The sequence below is a fragment of the Pelodiscus sinensis genome, chromosome W (genome assembly GCF_052426305.1).
Source record: "Pelodiscus sinensis isolate ZL-2025 chromosome W, ASM5242630v1, whole genome shotgun sequence".
In the NCBI taxonomy this organism is placed as follows: domain Eukaryota; kingdom Metazoa; phylum Chordata; order Testudines; family Trionychidae; genus Pelodiscus; species Pelodiscus sinensis.
The window spans coordinates 5,326,887-5,344,841 of NC_143084.1; the positions used below are offsets into that span (position 1 = coordinate 5,326,887).

The 17,955-nt window shown below is 50.4% G+C and overlaps 1 protein-coding gene and 1 long non-coding RNA gene across 3 annotated transcripts in view; both read right to left on the reverse strand.

Moving 5' to 3' along the window:
- Positions 1–17,955, reverse strand: part of LOC142823913 (uncharacterized) — a 402,411-nt gene that overhangs the window by 177,145 nt on the left and 207,311 nt on the right. The gene's annotated exons all lie outside the window — the stretch shown is intronic.
- LOC149520834 (citron Rho-interacting kinase-like) overlaps positions 1–17,955 on the reverse strand; it is a 224,885-nt gene that overhangs the window by 110,383 nt on the left and 96,547 nt on the right. The window contains exons 10-12 of the mRNA XM_089775106.1: positions 13,707–13,802; positions 4,875–4,991; positions 4,032–4,141 (exon numbers count right to left, since the gene is read on the reverse strand). Coding sequence (XP_089631232.1) covers positions 4,032–4,141; positions 4,875–4,991; positions 13,707–13,802 — 323 coding nt within the window. The remainder of the gene's footprint in view (positions 1–4,031; positions 4,142–4,874; positions 4,992–13,706; positions 13,803–17,955) is intronic.

The following is a 17,955-nucleotide window of genomic DNA, read 5'->3' on the forward strand; positions in this document are numbered from 1 at the left end:
AGAGGTGCTATCCAGTATTCCAATACGCAACTCATAGTCTGCACATATTTCTCCAGACAGCCATAATAGCCTTATTTTTGCCTACTTACAGGATATTAAGTAGTGTATACTCTTTCCTACACATGAAAATAGAGTTCTCATTAGAAGAGCATCACTTTAAAAGAGCTTAAAACCACTTCTTTTTTCCTAAGGGAAAACAAGGCATCTAAGTAAAAATATGAACCAAAATCTGATTCTGAGACTGTCAGGGCTGATCCCCACTCTGGCACTCCAAGGGTATGTCTACACTAGCTCGTTAATTTGAGCTAGGTAGGCAAATCAGGCAACCGGAGTTGCAAATGAAGCCCGGGATTTAAATATCCCGGGCTTTATTTGTATGTTCCCGTCTGGCCGCCATTTTTAAATCCCCCTTAGTTCGAATGAACTGCCCGCGGCTACATGCGGCAGTTTAAAGTTAATCCGAATTAAGTCCTTAGTTCGGATTAACTGTTACTCCTCGTGGAATGAGGTGTAACAGTTAATCTGAACTAAGGACTTAGTTCGGATTAACTTTAAACTGCCGCGTGTAGTTGGTTCGAACTAAGGGGGATTTAAAAATGGCCTCTTAGTCTGAGGCATGCAGACAGACACACAGACAGACCTGCTGTTACCTTCCAGGACACAAGAATCAAATCATCACCTTAAAATAGTGATTTTTATTACAAAACAAAAGATACACTCAATAAAGCATACTTGACTGCTAGGTGTTACAGAGCAACTAAGAAAAAATTAAAACACAGAGAAAATCTCTGGGAACAATTCTTAGATGGTGAATGGGGGGAGGGGAGGGGAGGGGAGGCATCGATTCACACAGAGCAGTTCAAACCAAACCACAAATTAAAGAAAAATACCCTGAGCACAACTAGAGTCACTTTTTTCCCTTTATGTACTCACAATCCCATGTTGGTTCAGTCCACTTCCATGCCCCGAATTCCTTTGAGGCATGGTAGTCCTGCCTGGATTTAAATCATTCTGTGTGTCTCAACTCCTGGCTTAACTTCCCCACAAAAAGAAAGCAGGCAAGGTATCTTATACAATTGACGGAGAATTTAATCCGAGGGTTCGGATGGGGGCCCAAACCCCCTACCAAATCAATTCCAGACACCCTTCTTAAGCAACCAGCTTTATTCAGGAATGCATTCCAGGGCAAAAATCTCCAGGATACTCAGGAAAAAAGTTCCTGCAAAGTTTCTGCAACTGCCCAAACAAAAGGCAAGGTCTTTTGGACTATCTTACATGGTAATTACCCCTCTTTCACTGACCACTTACAATTGCATGCATATACAGGTCATGCCCCTTTGCACCAAATTCCCTCCAATCATTATTTGTCCCCTCACAGTCCTTTTGCAGCCGTAACAACAGGTTCAAACCAGTTTCACCTGTCCCCTCCTTTTGTATACCTGTGTTCAAGCACGTACCTCTTTACAAAGACCAGACTTAACACCCAGGTCACAGCAGGGGTCATACTGACAACAGTTGAGTTTATCCTTCACAATTCAAATTTCAGCACTGTATCCCCATTGGTTCTTCTGGCTCCCTGCCAACAACCTTGCTAGCTACCTGAGTTTAACCCCTTAGTCACCAGGTGCTGGTCAGCACTCCTCCTATCCATCACAGAGATGGAATCAGAGATTTAAGAAAATAGTAACAAGAGAGCCAGGATTTTATTATTCATTTTTTAAAATAAGGATTTAGCTCCAGTCACTACAGCATCAGCAGCAACTAACGAGGCCTGTAGGTCTCAATTGAAAACACTGAAGGAGCTGCCATGGAGGACAAAATAAGGTCCCTAAAAACGGCTAGGCTGACCGTTGATAGGAAAATCTGAAGATGAACTGATGTTTAAAACCCTATAGCAGGAGTTCTCCAGCTGGGGGTGAGGTTAGGTCACCTCAGGGAGTCTAGATGTTATTATATGGGGGGTCACAAACTATCAGCCTCCACCCTAAAGCCCCTTTGCATCCAACGTTTATAATGGTATTAAACATATAAAAAGTGTTTTTAATTTATAAGGGGGTCACACTCAGAGGCTTGCTATATGAAAGGAATCATTAGTCCAAAAGTTTGAGAACCGCTATGTGATGGGGCATCTGCCCTGCACTGGCCCTTTAAGGGTAAAACCCAGCCCTGGGAGAAACCTGAGAGCAAAGCCCGCAGCTGAGGCAGATACAGGCAATTAGGGCCCAGCTGGGGGCTGTATAAATAAGGGCTCCCTGAGGAAGGAAGGGAGACACACTGTCAAAAACAGGAGTGCTGACCAGCACCCAGTGACTAAGGGGTTAACTCAGGTACCTAGCCGGAGGGTTTCAAACTGGCAAAGAGGGGTTTTTATCTCTCTTCTATGTTTGAGAGGCAGAGTAGTTTCTCACAACTATTGAGGGAGATGGGAGATGCTTCTCTCTCCAAGAACGGACTTGTTAAAATGCGTAAGTAGGGAAAAGTTTAGATAGTCTGTCAGGGTTTATTGTTTACCTTGTTTGGGGGTTTGGAAATCATGTCTGAGCTGGCTAATTGTTTCTCTCTTTTGTAACGAAGGATTACAGCCCAGGGACTTTCCCTGAGCATCTATATCAAATGGTGGCTCTTTCCATTTAGCTGATTTACTATGCTTGCAACTGTAGCTTTGTTTTGGTGATAAAATATTTTTTTAAATTCTAATTAACTGGTATTGGTTGATTCTTGTGTCCTGGAAGGTCTGTCTGTGGGTATCTGCAGGCCTCTGACTGAGGGGCCAGCTACCAGAGACTGCAGCTTGTTTTTCTCTTCTCTTTTTCAAGCTCTTTTGGGGGGAAAAAGAGCTTGGGGTGCCCTGGGGTTGGTTTCAACCGTCCACTCATTTGTTTTTTTGGGGGGGATCAAAAGCACTTGATGGTGGCAGCAGGTTCCCCAAAATCTGCATATTAGGATTCTGGGGGGAAGTTTTTGTACCAGAGCCTATAGAGACAAGGCTTTGGAGGCTCTTGCGGGCCCCCAACTTCTGCATTCATAGTGCCAGAGTGGGGAACAGCCGTGACACACACTCTTGCTCTGGCTGGGGAGCAGGAGGGACCTGGCTGCCAGGGAAGCTGAGGTAAGGGGCTAGATGAAGACTGGCAGTGGGCCACTGAGGCAAGGAGGGCATAGGGGGTTGGGGGTTCCCAGAGGGGGAGAACCCCAGAGTGCAGAGACATGGGGAGACACCAACCAGAAGGGGGCACTCCAGCACCAAGAAGCTAATTCCCAGAGCGACCAGCAGGAGGCACCCCAGTAGTGAGTCACACCATATTACACGCTGCCATATCATTGTGGGTGATACTGTACCCAAATACTTTCAGGATCAAAAGTAAGCAATCAGGATTAAAGAACCACTTTAATTTTAGGACTAGGTCCCTCTTTTTTTAAAAAAACAAAACAGGCAGAGAACTTCAATACCTCATATTTTAATCAACATTTAAAAACATGAAGGAAAATTCCTAAATCAGTATCCACTTTTTTTAGATGCTGGGAGCAAGATGGAAGCTTTGTGAAGAAAGGGCATTTAATATTTTCTTCTCATATTGGAGCGTGAAATAATTATAAGGCTTTGAGTTTCAATGAGCAATGACCACAAGAAGCAGATGTGATCAAGTCCTAAACACCAGAAGCAAAAGGAATACTATTTTTTATATATATCTCCAGAACTGGAATTACTGCTTCTCAGGAAATGTTTGACATTCAAAAATATCTGAATTTTTTCCACAAAATGTTTATATTGAAAAACTGCATGCAGCAAAAATAATAAATTAATCATAATAATTGTTGTTATTATTATTAAGTGACACAGCAAAAGCCTCATGAAACAATCCAAACAAAGACAAGGCAACAATACAAACCAATACATCTTCACAGCTATGATAGGGGAAACAAAATATTGAGCAAACTGCAGTTAGAGAAAGAATACGTTTGGAGAATAGGTCTTACTGAGCTTGCACAGGGGCTTGTAACATGAGTGGTGTAGCAGTTCCTTTACTTACATGTTTCTCTGTGTAAAAAGACTGCTATTTGCTGCCAGCTTATTAGCCTCAGACAATTCCACTATTCTCTGTTCCAATGACCTAATCTTCGAATCCATGGCATTGATCATCTGAAACAGAACAGTCTGCCTTTGAGATCATAAGACAAAAGTTAGTGACTACAGCAAGGGGGCATTTTAAAAAATCACTTCTAGAAACAAGGTATCAGATGGAGTGAACAAGAAAACAAAAAAGCAATCATGTATTCAAATGTTACATCAACTTATAATTGCTTTCCAGTCTTTTCCACATCAAGAGCAAGGAGCTCCTATGTTTACCATGTACTGGACTGCCAGGAAGTAACATACGCGGCATGGATGACTTTCTTGAAGATATCATGAATTAAAAGAACAGCTAACAAACAAACAAAAGAAAACCCTCCACACAAACACACACCCTCTCCATATACCCCCAAAAGCCTCCAGCAACAACAGATCTTTATTTTAGAAACATCTCTGGGTAAGAGACTTAAAATGACTACTCTTATACAAGGGCGCCATTTCGGGCGCATACTGGGGCTGTAGCCATGGCTAGCTTTTCATCCTGTTGCCCGGACGCTAAGGGAGTGAGGGTAAAGTAGTTGCATTCTGTGCACGCATCACACACCTGGCTGGTGAGCTCCCTTCACTAGCCAGGTGTGAGGGGCAAGCACAGAATGCAAGCACTTTCCCCTCACTCCATTAGCTCCCAGGGAACAGGATGAAAAGCTAGCCACGGCCCAGAGCCCATGGCTGCTGCCCCCCCACAGACTCCTGAAATGGTGCCCTTGCTCTTAAAAGTATTCAGTTTCTGATTTACACCTACCGCCTTCTGATCAGCCAGAATTTTGCATTTCTCACGTGCTTCTTGTTCATGTCTTCGCAGCATATTCTCAAGCACTTCCTTATCAACAAGATCTTTTTTCATCTGAGCATCTAGCACCTAAAGTAAACAAAACACATTCTCACTTTGAACCTGTTTCATTAGCCAAAGGGCAGTCAGAAAGAAAGCCACTAGGGAAGAGTTACATTTGATGAAGGGGCTTGGCCACTTCCTAAGGCACTGGTGTCCAACCTTTTTGACCACAAGATGACTTTTTCAATTTAAGTGCAATGTAAGATCTACCTCAAACTCAAATACCCTTCCACCACTTCCTTCCCGCCCCTTCTTTGAAGCCCTGCCCCTACTCCACCCCTTCTTGGAGGCTTCACCCTGCTCACTACATCCTCTTCCTGCCCGAACCTCATTCTCTTTCACCAGGCTGGGGTAGGGAGTTAGGGTGCAGGCTCTGGTCTTCAGCCAAGGGGTTTGGAGTGTGGGAGGGGCTCCAGGCTTAGCCCAGGGTGGGATTGGGGTGCGAGATCTGGGAAAGAGTTTGCGTGCAGGGAGACTCATGTCTGGGGCAGGAGGTTGGGTGCAGGAGGAGGTCCAGGGCTGAGACAGAGGTTCAGGAAGCAGGCTCTGGCTGGGCACCATTTAACTGAGATGGCTTCCAGGTGGTGGAGCAGTGGGGTTAAGGCAGGCTTGCTCCTGACCCGGCCCTGCACCACCCCTGAAAGCAGCTGGCATGTACAGCCATGGTGCCATGTGCTGCCCCTCATCTACAGGCACTGAGCCCACAGCTTCTACTGGCCACAGTTTCCTGTTACTGATCAGTGGGAGCTGCAGGAGTGGTGTCTGTAGGCAAGGACAGCATGTGGAGCCCCCCTGCTCTGCCTCTCTCAGGGTATGTCTACACTACAGCGCTAATTCGAACTAAGCTAATTCGAATTAGTGCATCTAGACCTAAAAACTAGTTCGAATTAGCGTTTTGCTAATTCGAACTAGCATGTCCACACAGAGTGGATCCTGACGAGAGGTTAAGGATGGCCAGAAGCAGTGCCGGCAGGGCATCAGAGTAGGACTTAGACCGTGGAGCTGCTGTCTCAGGCTAGCCGAGGGCTGTGCTTAAAGAGACCCGACCCCCACCCCAGACAGACAGTTCTCAGGGGTGCCCCGCTTGCAAAGCAGTCCTGGCTTGGAGTGCCCGAAGTACCCACACTGGACACATCACAGCACTCGGCCATCAGCCCGGCTGCACTTGCCGCAGGCTGCCATCTGGGGAGAGGGGGCAATCGGGGGGCTGCAGGAGAGGTTCTACCCCCAGAAGCCCGCAGAGCCAGCCCAGTCCTCCCCATCGGGGGCTCGTGCCCCATTCCTCCCTCACCTCCTTCCACTTACCCCTCCTTAGCCCCCCTTCCTGATGTACAAAATAAAGGACAATTGTGTTCAAAAATAGAATCTCTCTTTATTGAACAAAACTGGGGGAGACTGGGAAAAGGAGGTGGGAGAGGGGAAGAGAGAGGGTGGGAGAGGGGAGGGCAACTACAATGATGAGCGGTTTGGAACAGGTCCCATATGAAGAGAGGCTAAAGAGACTGGGACTTTTCAGCTTAGAAAAGAGGAGATGGAGGGGGGATATGATAGAGGTCTATAAAAGCAGGAGTGGGGTGGAGAGGGTGCATAGAGAAAAGTTCTTCATTAGTTCCCATCATAGAAGGACTAGAAGACACTAAAGGAAAGGAATGGGTAGCAGGCTTCAAACTAGTAACAGAAAGTTCTTCTTCACAAAGCAAATAGTCAACCTGTGGAACTCCTTGTTGCAGGAGGCTGTGAAGGCTAGAACTAAAACAGAGTTTAAAGGGAAGTGAGATCAAGTCATGGAGGTTGGGTCCATGGAGTGCTATTAGCCAGGGGGTAGGAGTGGTGTCCCTGCCCAAAGTTTGTGGAAGGCTGGAGAGGGATGGCACGAGACAAATGGCTTGGTCACTGTCTTCGGTTCATCCCCTCCAGGGTCCCTAGGGTTGGCCGCTGTCGGCAGACAGGCTACTGGGCTAGATGGAACTTTGGTCTGACCCAGGACGGCCATTCTAAGCTCAGGGCTCAGGGTCGGGGGTCTCAGTGGACCCCCTTGATTTTCATGCACACCTGCTCCTGGGTGGCCAGGCTGGCAGCTCTCCTGCCCTAGATGGCCACTTTCCTGTGCCTAGTGCGGAGGTCGTGGATGAGGTCCACGATGTCTGCACTGGACCAGGCGGGTGCCCACCTCTTGCGGTCCCGGGCAAGCTCCCGGGAGCCGCCAGCCTGGTCCCGGGAAGAGGCAGATGGCTGGGGGGCATCGGGTGGCTGGCTTGAGCCGTGCCAGGTGCAGGGTCTGCTAGCTGGGTGCTGGCAGGCTTGCACCTGGCACGGTCACTGTACCCAGCCCATGCCCCTCTAAGGGGTCCGGGGCCGGGAGGGGGGCAGACAAGTTTCCCTGGTGTTGGCCAGAGTGGCCACCAGGGAAAGCTGGGGAGGGCTAGCCTCCCACTAGTTCGAATTAAGGGGCTACACACCCCTTAATTCGAACTAGCTAGTTCGAACTAGGCTTAATCCTCGTAGAATGAGGATTACCTAGTTCGAACTAAGCGCTCCGCTAGTTCGATTTAAATTCGAACTAGCGGAGCGCTAGTGTAGCGCCTATCAAAGTTAATTCGAACTAACATCCGTTAGTTCGAATTAACTTTGTAGTGTAGACATACCCTCAGGGGCTGCAGGGACACGCCAGCCACTTCCAGGAGCAGCAATTACCATAGAGATAATTAATTCAGACATGACAAGTTAGGCATGTTAGAACTCACTACTCAAATAATTACATTTAAGCATAAGAGTGAAATGAAAGTTATGAAATGCACAGACCAGTCACAAACCAAACTAACCCACTTTGCCAGCAGTAAAAGTAGTAACAACCAGCCCCCATGTGTGTGTAGGGTCAGGAGCTGAGAGTGAGGGACAGTGAGTGTTTGTGAGAATAACAGACACACACAGGGTGTGAGAGTGACAGAGATTTGCATTGCCAAGCTCCCTCCATCCCCTTCTCCCTGTGTGGAGATAGGGTACAGGAATGGGGGGAGGGGGGACACCCTGACATCAGTGCCCCCCTTCTCCATCCCACTCCCTGCCAGGGCCAGCTCTAGGTTTTTTGCCACCCCAAGAAAAAAAAATTGTAGTGGCCCCCCCCTTTTTTTTGTTGGCTTTTACACGTTTGCACTTTGCAATGGTTTTTTTGTTTTTGTTTTTGTTTTTGTTTTTCTCCCGGCATTTTAGCCCTATAAATAGCAAATATAATTTTAATTATTTTTTTCCATAAAGACAAAGGTGTTTCAAGTAAACTCCCCCTCCCCTTTCACTCGCTGCTGGGTCACAACAGCCTTTTCCCTGCCCTGTCCAGCCCCTCCCTATGGACAAGCACCCCTCACCCTGACCCACGGGGGAGCAGGGTGCAGGGACAGCGCAGAGCCAGAGGGGCATGGGGAACAGGGGGAGCAGGGTTCACCGTGGGGAATGGGAGGTACAGAGCCAGAGGGGCACGGGGGAAGCAGGGGAACTGAGATGCTGGGGTGCGCAAAGCCAGAGGGGTGCAGGGAACAGTGTGGGGGGTACAGGGGTGGAGTGCAGAATGGGAGGCACAGAGCCAGAGGGATGCAGGGATGGGGGGAGCAAGGTTCAGGGGAAGCATGGGGAATGGGATGTGGGGAACGGGAGGGGCAGAGGGATCAGGGTCCAGGAGCAGTGCAGGGAATGGGGGGCACAGACCCAGAGGGGCTCAGGGAAAAGGGGCTGTGGAGTGCAGAGGGGGCACAGAGCCAGAGGGGCACGGGGTGCAGGGGCGGCGCAGGGAATGGTGGCACAGAGCCAGAGAGTCGCAGGGAACAGGGAGAGCAAGGGGACCGGGGAGCAGGGCGCAGGGGTGGCAGAGGGAACAGGCGGCATGGAGCCAGAGGGGCACGGGGCAGAGTGGGCGCAGCCAGCCGGGCGGCCGGCAGGGAGCGGTCTCTCCCCAGTGAAGGGAGCTGGGGCCGTGGCAGGACTGGAGCTTGTGGGGCCGTGCCATGCTCTGCAGCCAGCTCCCGGGGACACGCAGCCAGAGCCAAGCTCCTGTGGCCCTTTAAAATTGCTGGGCAGGGCAGGGTGGGGCAGGGCATTGCCAGGGGTGGCTGCTTACCTGGAAATGCTGCCCCTGGAAATGTGCCGCCCCAAGCACGTGCTTGATTTGCTGGTGCCTAGAGCCGGCCCTGCTCCCTGCACAGCAAGCAGGAGGCTCCTGGGGGGGGAGGCAGCTCCAAGGCAGAGGGCAGGAGCAACAGGACAGTAGCGGGAAGGGCAACTGAAGTGACAGCGCTTGGTAGCTTCCTGGCCAAACCAGTCAAGATCACCAGTCAGAGGCTCCAAGATCTGCTGGTAGATCCCCATCTACTGGTTGGTGACCACTGTTCTAAGGAAAACTAGATGGGATGGCAGGAAGTGCCTAGGGCAGCAAGCTTCAAAGGGAGTGCTCAGCTGTCTGTAAAAGTTGAGTTTACATGAATAATAGGAGTTATTGGAAAGACTATGGGTTATTTTTTTAAACAGTCTTTCATAATTAGTGCTCATGCAATATGCCAGTTGGACATACAGGGAAAATTAATTCCTCTATCCACAAAGTAAGTATGGGACAGGAAAGTGGCAATGTATGCTCCCTTTCATTACCTCACTGATGTTTCTCAATAATGACCAGTAAGAACCACGTGTAGGTGTGATAGAGCAATTCCACCTCCATGATTACTTTAATCCTTTGCATCTCTGCTGACACACATAACAAGGGTGCTAAGTAAGGTGTCAACCTGCGAGATACCAATATTTGTTTGCTAAGAAGTGGACTGAAATGCCTTTTGGCTGTTGCACAGATTTTTTTTAAAATTAATACTCTGTACATATGTCCACAGCTTTGGAGAGATGTATTTTAAATACATTGAAATGCATAAAAGGTATGTAAGCTCTCATAATACTACAAGATGCAGGGACTACTGGTCTGAATTAAAATCAGTAACCTAGCCATGAAAGGACTGGGAAAACTAGATTTTATGGACTACTGTTACAGTGATGGTTGGACTTAAATAGCCAACTGACATTTTGATTCAGTTCTAATTCTTCTGTCCTGTCACAACTCTGATGTTTCTCAAACCTCTCCTCTTGGGAGAACAGCCATTTCAAACTCTCTCTCCCTCTCTGAAACTGAATTTGTCCCTCCTACTCCCTTCCCTGTGTCTTCCTTCCTAATCTTTCTTTGTTCAATAGCTCCACTGTTAACTCCGGTATCTTTAGTACCTCCCATGGCCATAATCTTCAACCTCTCTCTCTTCCTCTACCACTTCCAGAGTCTCATAGCTTTCCCCCCCATTACAGGCAGTCCCCGGGTTACGTACAAGATAGGGACTGTAGGTTTGTTAAGTTGAATCTGTATAAGTCGGAACTGACGTCCAGATTCAGCCGCTGCTGAAACTGACCGCCAGTTCTGACTTACATACAGATTCAACTTAAGAACCCCAAGCGTCCCCAAGTCAGCTGCTGCTGAAACTGATCAGCGGCTGATTCCAGGAAGCCTGGGGCAGAGCAACTCTGCCTCGGGCTTCCTGTAGTCAGCGCTGGTCAGTTTCAGCAGCGGCTGACTTGGGGACGCCTGGGGCAGAGCAGCTGGGGTGCTGCTGGGTTGCTCCAGTAGCACCGCTCCTCGGCGCTACTGGACCAACCCAGCAGCACCCCAGCTGCTCTGCCCCAGGCGTCCTGATTCAGCCACTGCTGAAACTGACCAGCAGTGGCTGAATCAGGACCTGGGGCAGAGCAGCTGGGGTGCTGCTGGGTTGGTCCAGTAGTGCCCAGAGCGGTGCTGCAGGACCAATCGGCAGCGCCCCAGCTGCTCTGCCCCAGGGTCCACAACAAAAGCCTGGCCTGCTGGGGGGGGGGGGCACACTAGCTGCGCCCCCCCCCAGCAGACCAGGGACACAGGGAGCAGAGCCGCAGCGGCAGCGGGGTGCCACGCCTCTGAGGCTTTGCTCTGGCAAAGTCTCAGAGGCGAGGGACCCCGCCGCGGCTGCGGCTTCAGTCCCGGTGCCTGTGGTCTGCTGGGGACGGTCTCCAGCAGACCACAGGCACCGAGAGCGAAGCCGCAGCAGCGGCGGGTTCCCGCGCTTCTGAGGCTTTGCTCTGGCAAAGCCTCAGAAGCGCGGGAACCCGCTGCTGCTGCGGCTTCAGTCCCGGTGCCCCTGGTCTGCTGGAGACGGTCTCCAGCAGACCAGGGGCACCGGGAGCAGCTTACGAACGGGGCTTTCTCGCCCCGGAGCTCGCAGGCAGCAATCCGCCACCTCGACCTCCGGGGCGAGAAAGCCCTGTTCGTAAGTGCGGATCCGACATAAGTCGGGGACTGCCTGTACTATTATTTCTGCTCCACATACATGCTTCCCATCTCCTAAATCCCTTCACTGGTATACCATTTCATTTACAAAGCCTAAACAATCTTGCCCTATTTATACCATGGCTCTCATTTCCCTCTACTGCTCCTCCCATTTCTTTACACTCTTTTCAATCCTTTTACCTTACCATTGCTTTGGTCTCCTTTCTAATATCCAACTTTTAGCTTCATGCTTGTCATCATGATTCCCTACATGCCTTAAAAAGTATGCTTGTTCCAATTGATCAGGCACTGTCCACTACCTCAGTCCCACCCCCCAAGAATTTCTTCCTCTTTATCATCATCATAGTCCCTCTCTCCTGGACAGCTGTTTTAAGTCTAAGCTTTTTTCAGACTAAGCTCTTTGGGCTTAGTCCTGAAGCCTACTATTGTGACAAAGCTCCTATTCAAAACTCGGTGAGTCCTGCACTTTCAGGCAGATTTGCTTGCCTCAGAGGCTCACAGCAGCCCTCAATGTAGGCACTACACCCAGGCTACGTCTACACTGGCAGCTTCTTGTGCAAAAACTCTTCCAGAAGAGAGCGTCTACAGTGGCATGTGCTTTTGTGCAAGAGATGTGCTTTTGCGCAAGAGCATCCATGCCAGTGTAGACGCTCTCTTGCGCAAGAAAGCTCTGATGGCCATTTTAACCATCGGGTTTTCTTGCGCAAGAAATTCATGTTTCCTGTCTACACTGGCCTCTTGCGCAAGAACAGTTGCACAAGAGGGCTTATACCTGAACAGAAGCGTCAGAGTTCTAGCGCAGGAAGCACTGATTTCATACATTAGCACGTCAGTTTACTTGTGCAAGAACAAGCGGCCAGTGTAGACAGGCAGCAAGTTTTTGCGCAAGAGCGGCCACTTTTGCACAAGACCACGCCCATGTAGACACAGCCCTAGGGTATCAGCTTGCTGTTTGTTGAGCTCCTCTTATCATTGGCCAGAATAACATATAGAGGGAGAATAAACTCCAGTCTTGGTGGACTCCCACATACAGGGCTGGGTAAACTCTTTTCTTTTCCCCAGCGGAAATGGGGAGGTGGGTGTTGGGGGGAACCTAGGCCCACCCTCTACTCTGAGTTCTAGCTCAGGGCCCTGTAATAGCAGCTGCCTATAAGGGTCTCTAATACCAGTTGCGAGACAGCTACAAAACCCCTGGGATACTTCCCCACACCTTCTTTTTCTCAGGCTCTTCCCTCCTGGTATCTGCTGTTGCATGTCTCTCCTAAACACCCTGCAGCACTCCCTCCATCCCCACAGCTCCTTGCACACTAAGGCTATGTCTATACTCACGGCTTCTTGCACGAGTAATATGCAAATGAGGCTAAGCGTGGAATATCGCCGAGCCTCATTTGCATACCTAATGAGCCACCATTTTTTTCAGAAGAGGCTCTTGTGCAAGAAGGAGCGTCTACACTGCCCCTTCTTGCGCAAGAAAAACCCTCTTGCGCAATGCCGTTCTTCCTGAAAAGTAATAGGTGTAATGGCATTGCGCAAGAGGGTTTTTCTTGTGCAAGACAGGGAAGCTCTTTTTATAACCAGTCTTAACTGGGTCTTTAATTGGCCCCAGGTGTTCTAATTAGCCTTGGCTCACCTGACTCTGCAAACCTGGTCAATTAATTCCAGGTGCTCAACTGACCTGATTTATTCTGAGAAGTTCTTGCTGGTTTTGGACTAGCCCCTGCCAGTTTACCCTGGGAACAAAGATTTACTCAGTCTGAGGCTAATGTACCTCCCTTCCATTACACTTTTATATCCTTCTGGCCTGACCCTGTCACACTACATAATCCTGTCTCCTCTCTAGGGCTTTCCTAATTTCAGGTGGTGTCTATAATCATGTTTTCAACTATTTGTTACAAATCTTAAAATATCCTGGAGAATAGAAAAAAAGCAGTGTGGATGGATCTCTGGACGGGCTGGCAAATGTTACAGCTCCAAGGATGTGGAATTTCAAAAGTGTTTTTGCATTTGCTAAATTTAAAGCTTCTAGGGCTGCTCGTGTTAATGCTCTTCAGATCAAAACAAGATAGAAAAAAATAAAAGCCTTTTTGAACGTCTGGTTTCCCACAAGCATGGAATAAGAATCACTTGTTCTAATGGAATGGTCAGTTACCAGTTAAATGGATTCTTATTGCTCTTATAGCTCTCCCTTACAAAGCCTACATGGATAACACAGTCTCACACAAAAAGTGAAAGCATGATGGGCACAGGTTTGAAAGGCAGAATTATTCAGGTTTCATTCAACTCTCAGAAGAAGTGAACAAGGAAGCAGCAGACAGGGAATCAGAGTCCAAAAGCAGCTGTTTGGGGATTATCCACAGTCCAATGCACCTATAAAAGAAAGCATGAAGGTAATGAAAAGGAATATTTACTTTGATTTTTTCCTCATAGAACTGCTCTTTCTGTTTCAGCTGCAATTCCAGATGCTGTGCTGACAGCTGAGCCTCACGATGTTTCTCCTCCAGTTCCTAAACACAGCAAAGATTTATGTCCGACATATACAGAAATATAATACATAGAATACATACAATACATATACAGTACACATACCAAATGCTCATATATTAAAATTAAAAAGGTTGTAGAGCAGTTTTTAAGTGCCAGCAGTATGGTTCCATTTTGGTTTAGGTGGAGCCCATCCTTCCTGTATAGGCTCCCCCTATCCCAAAAGTTTCCCCAGATCATAAGAAATCTAAACCCCTCCTCTCTACAGCATTGTCTCATCCACGCATTGAGACCCTGCAGTTCTGCTTGTCTACCTGGCCCTGCATGTGGAACTGGAAGCATTTCAGAGAATGCCACCATAGATTGAAATCCAGGACCTCGCTTTTCTAGCGGCCTAAATTTGGCCTCCAAGACCTCTCTCCTATCCTTCCCTATGTCATTGGTACCTACATGTACCACAACCACCGGCTCCTGCCCAGCACTACACATAAGTCTGTCTAGATGTCTCGAGAGAGCAATACACACACAGCTCCCACTACATTCAAACTGCAGAGCTGCAGTGGGGGTAGCTGCGAGTGCCTTTTCTTATCGACTAATCGTGTAGTCGATACAAATTGTGTTGACTACATGATTAGTCAGTTACCCACCTCTTAACATCCTTAACCACAACATTATTTGGAAGGAGAGTCCCTCTGCTCCAGTTGGATGTTCTCATTCCCTGAGTCTTTCACCCTCCTCAGCAGCACAGAGGCTGTCTGACCAGGGGTGGGATTGTTCTACTGTGTCCCAGAAACTCTCATCTATCTACCTCTCTGCCTTAGCTCCTCCAATTCAGCCACCATGGTCTCCAAAGCCCATACACAGTCTCCTTTCTTGAGACTTGTTCTCAGTTGGAACTTAAGAGAACATTATTCTTCTTCATGGCTAGGTTTACCATTCCAACTGTTTCTGCAGCACAGGAGGCAGATCAAGCCCTGAAAAGTGGATTGATTGCCACTTAGCAAAGCTCCAGTTTTGTGATTCCTCCAAGGTCTCCTGCCTGCTTTCCAATCTACACAGCACAGAAAAATTCCCTGATATTTCTCAAGTTGACATGCATGCATTTTCTATCTCCTGGTCTTCCTTTCTCTTATCTCAGGAAATCACCTTGGGAGCACAAAAAGGTTCATTTGATCCAGTAACAGCATCAACCCTCCACTACACAGGCTAAAAAAATGGAGTGAAAGTCTGCCAAAAAGTACTCGTCTAGAAAGAGTTTGCAACATTTAGTACCCTGAACTGCCACATGGAAGGGGCATTACTGTTTTCTTCAGTTGGAAAATGTCTTCTAGTTCTAAGAGGCCAATTCAGTTTTCACACATGACTATTAGGACTTATACTGTATGGGCCTATTACACAACCAGCTCAGCAGCAGCCTCAGCGTTACCACCACCAGGCTGCTAGCTCCAGAAGTGTCCCTCTGCAGTGTGGGCATAGAAATGTAGTCTCTGTGACAGGGTTTCTGGGTGCAAACACCGTGCCTCTATCCCTCCGGGGGGGGGGGGGTTAGAGGGGGCTCTGCGGACCCACCCGCCTCTTAACTGTCCCAGGCGTCCCTAGCCCAGTCCAATCGTGGTGCCAGCCGATGGGTGCGATCACCCCCTCTGCCCTAGGTCGGGGGGGGGGGGGTCGGTGGCCCTACCATGGCGTGCGTCCCCTCCCCTCTGGTCCAGGGCGAGGACCCCCCCTGCCCCTCCGGGGCTAGCAGTCGTCTGGGGGGGGGTCGGGGCTGTGACTCAGTCCTCGCCCCGCCCCCGTGCGAAAGTCTCTAGTTCCGAACACCTGCTTCGGGGTTGGGGTGCGTGGGGAGTGGGGGACCCGGGCCCACCCTCACCTCCGGGTCCCAGCCCGGAGCCCTAATTGGAGTACAGTGTCTAGTGGCTGTCCCCCACGGCAGACGGGGCTGATGCCCGCAACTCGTCTGCCCACGGGCACCAAAAGGGTCCCGCTCTGGGCTGCTTCCACTCCCCGCCGGTCGACCCCCGCGGCCGAGCCGGTGCCGGCTCGCTTACCCCGCCGAAGGCGTCGGGTCCGTCCCAAGGCGAGTCACCAGCTGCTTGCACAGTCTTTTCTCGTTGCCTGGGGTGCTGGATGTCGGGCCCCCCTGGAAGCCAGGGTGACGGCTCCCTGCCCTTCCCCCTTCTGGGCGGGCCGCCGCCGCCTTTGTAGGTGCCGGGGAATGACGCTGTGGGGGTAAGCCCCGCCTCCCCGGCGTCCTGCCCGCGGCCCTCCTCCCGCCGTACGTCCGCGGCCCCACCCTGCGAGGCGAAGCGCGGTGCTCTGGCCGGGCACGGCGCTGCGGCTTGAGCCTCCCTCCTCGTCCCGCGGCGCGCGCCTACCCGCATCCTCCGGCGGGTCCGTGCTGGCCGCGCGCCGTTCAGCCGGCTGCCGGCCTTCGCGACAGCCACTCTCCCATGGACCACGGGGGTCTCTCCCCTGCGGTCAGTGTGGACCCGGCCAGGTCTGTCACACACCTCCCCCCTTTGGGGAGGCTGGGTCTGGGTGGGGGCGGGTTCCCCTATGCGTGAAAAAAAATCGGCGTTAAGGTGGGTGGCCCCAGGTCGATGCATTATTTCGAAGCAGTAGGGCTGTAGGGCCAGGTACCACCGCATTATCCGGGCATTAGTATCCTTCATTGAATTTAGCCAGACTAACGGGGCATGGTCTGTCACCAACATAAATTTATTTCCCCATAGATAATACCGCAAGGAGTCCACCACCCATTTTACCGCCAATGCTTCCTTCTCGACAGTTGCGTAGGCCCTTTCCTGTGGCAGCAGCTTGCGGCTAAGGTATAGGATGGGGTGGTCCCCATCTTGTCCCTCCTGTGTCAATGCGGCTCCAAGTCCCACCTCCGAGGCATCTGTATAAAGAATAAAGGGTTTGTCAAAGTTTGGTTGCCTCAAGACTGGGGCGGAGGCTAGCTTCTCTTTCAATGTCTGGAAGGTACGTTCGGCCTGCGGGTTCCATCGTACCTTGGTTGGCTCCGAATTCCTTACCAGTTCAGTCAGGGGAGTCGCCAGTGAAGCAAACTGGGGTACGAATTTTCTGTAATACCCTGCGAGCCCCAGAAACTGGCGAACCTGTCTCTTGGTTGTCGGGGTCGGATATTCCTTTAGGGCCTGCACCTTACTGTAAATGGGCTTTAGTTTTCCCCGCCCCACGGCGTACCCTAGGTATGAGACCTCATGCTGTGCAAAGCAGCACTTTTTGGGGTTAGCTGTGAGGCCGGCCTTACCTAAGGCTGAGAGTACCGTCCGTAGGTGCTCCACGTGATCTTTCCACGTCCGACTATAGATGACAATGTCGTCTATGTAGGCGGCAGCGAACTCGTAATAGGGGGCCAATACCCGGTCCATCACTCGCTGGAAGGTCGCTGCCGCCCCGTGGAGGCCGAACGGCATGGTCCGAAACTGAAATAGACCGAATGGGGTCGAGAAGGCAGTCTTCTCTCGGGCCTTTGGGTCTAACAGTATCTGCCAGTATCCCTTTGACAGGTCTAACGTCGTTATGTAGACCGCCTGTCCAAGTCGTTCCAGTAGCTCGTCTACCCTTGGCATAGGGTACGCATCAAAACGGGACACGGCGTTCACCTTCCGGAAATCTATGCAAAAGCGAGTTGATCCGTCGGCCTTGGGGACCAGCACAATGGGGCTGCGCCACTCGCTTGCTGATTCCTCTATGACCCCCCACTGCCTCATTAACTGGACCTCGCGCCTTACGGTGTCCCAGACTTTCCGGGGCAGGGGTTGCAGTGGTTCTCGCACGATCCGGCCCTCCTCCGTGGTGATCTGGTGTATTCCTAGGGTCGTTTGGCCCGGTCGCGGCGTGAGGATCCCCTGGTACCGCTGGAGGATGTCACGTAGTTGCGCCTGTTGTTGTGGGGTCAGGTCAGGGTTCAGGCTAATCTCCAGCTGTTCCGTTTCCGCCCCGCCCCATGGCCCCAGGTCGTCCTCTCCTGAGGGGGGAGCGATTAGCAGGGCATCCCGGGGTACCCACTTCTTCAGAAGATTAACGTGGAAGAGTTGGGTCCCCTGGCGTCGGCCTGACAGCTTAATTTCATAGTCGACCTCCCCTATCCTCTTGATGACCTCGAAAGGTCCCTGCCATTGTGCTAGGAGCTTCGACTCTTTTGTG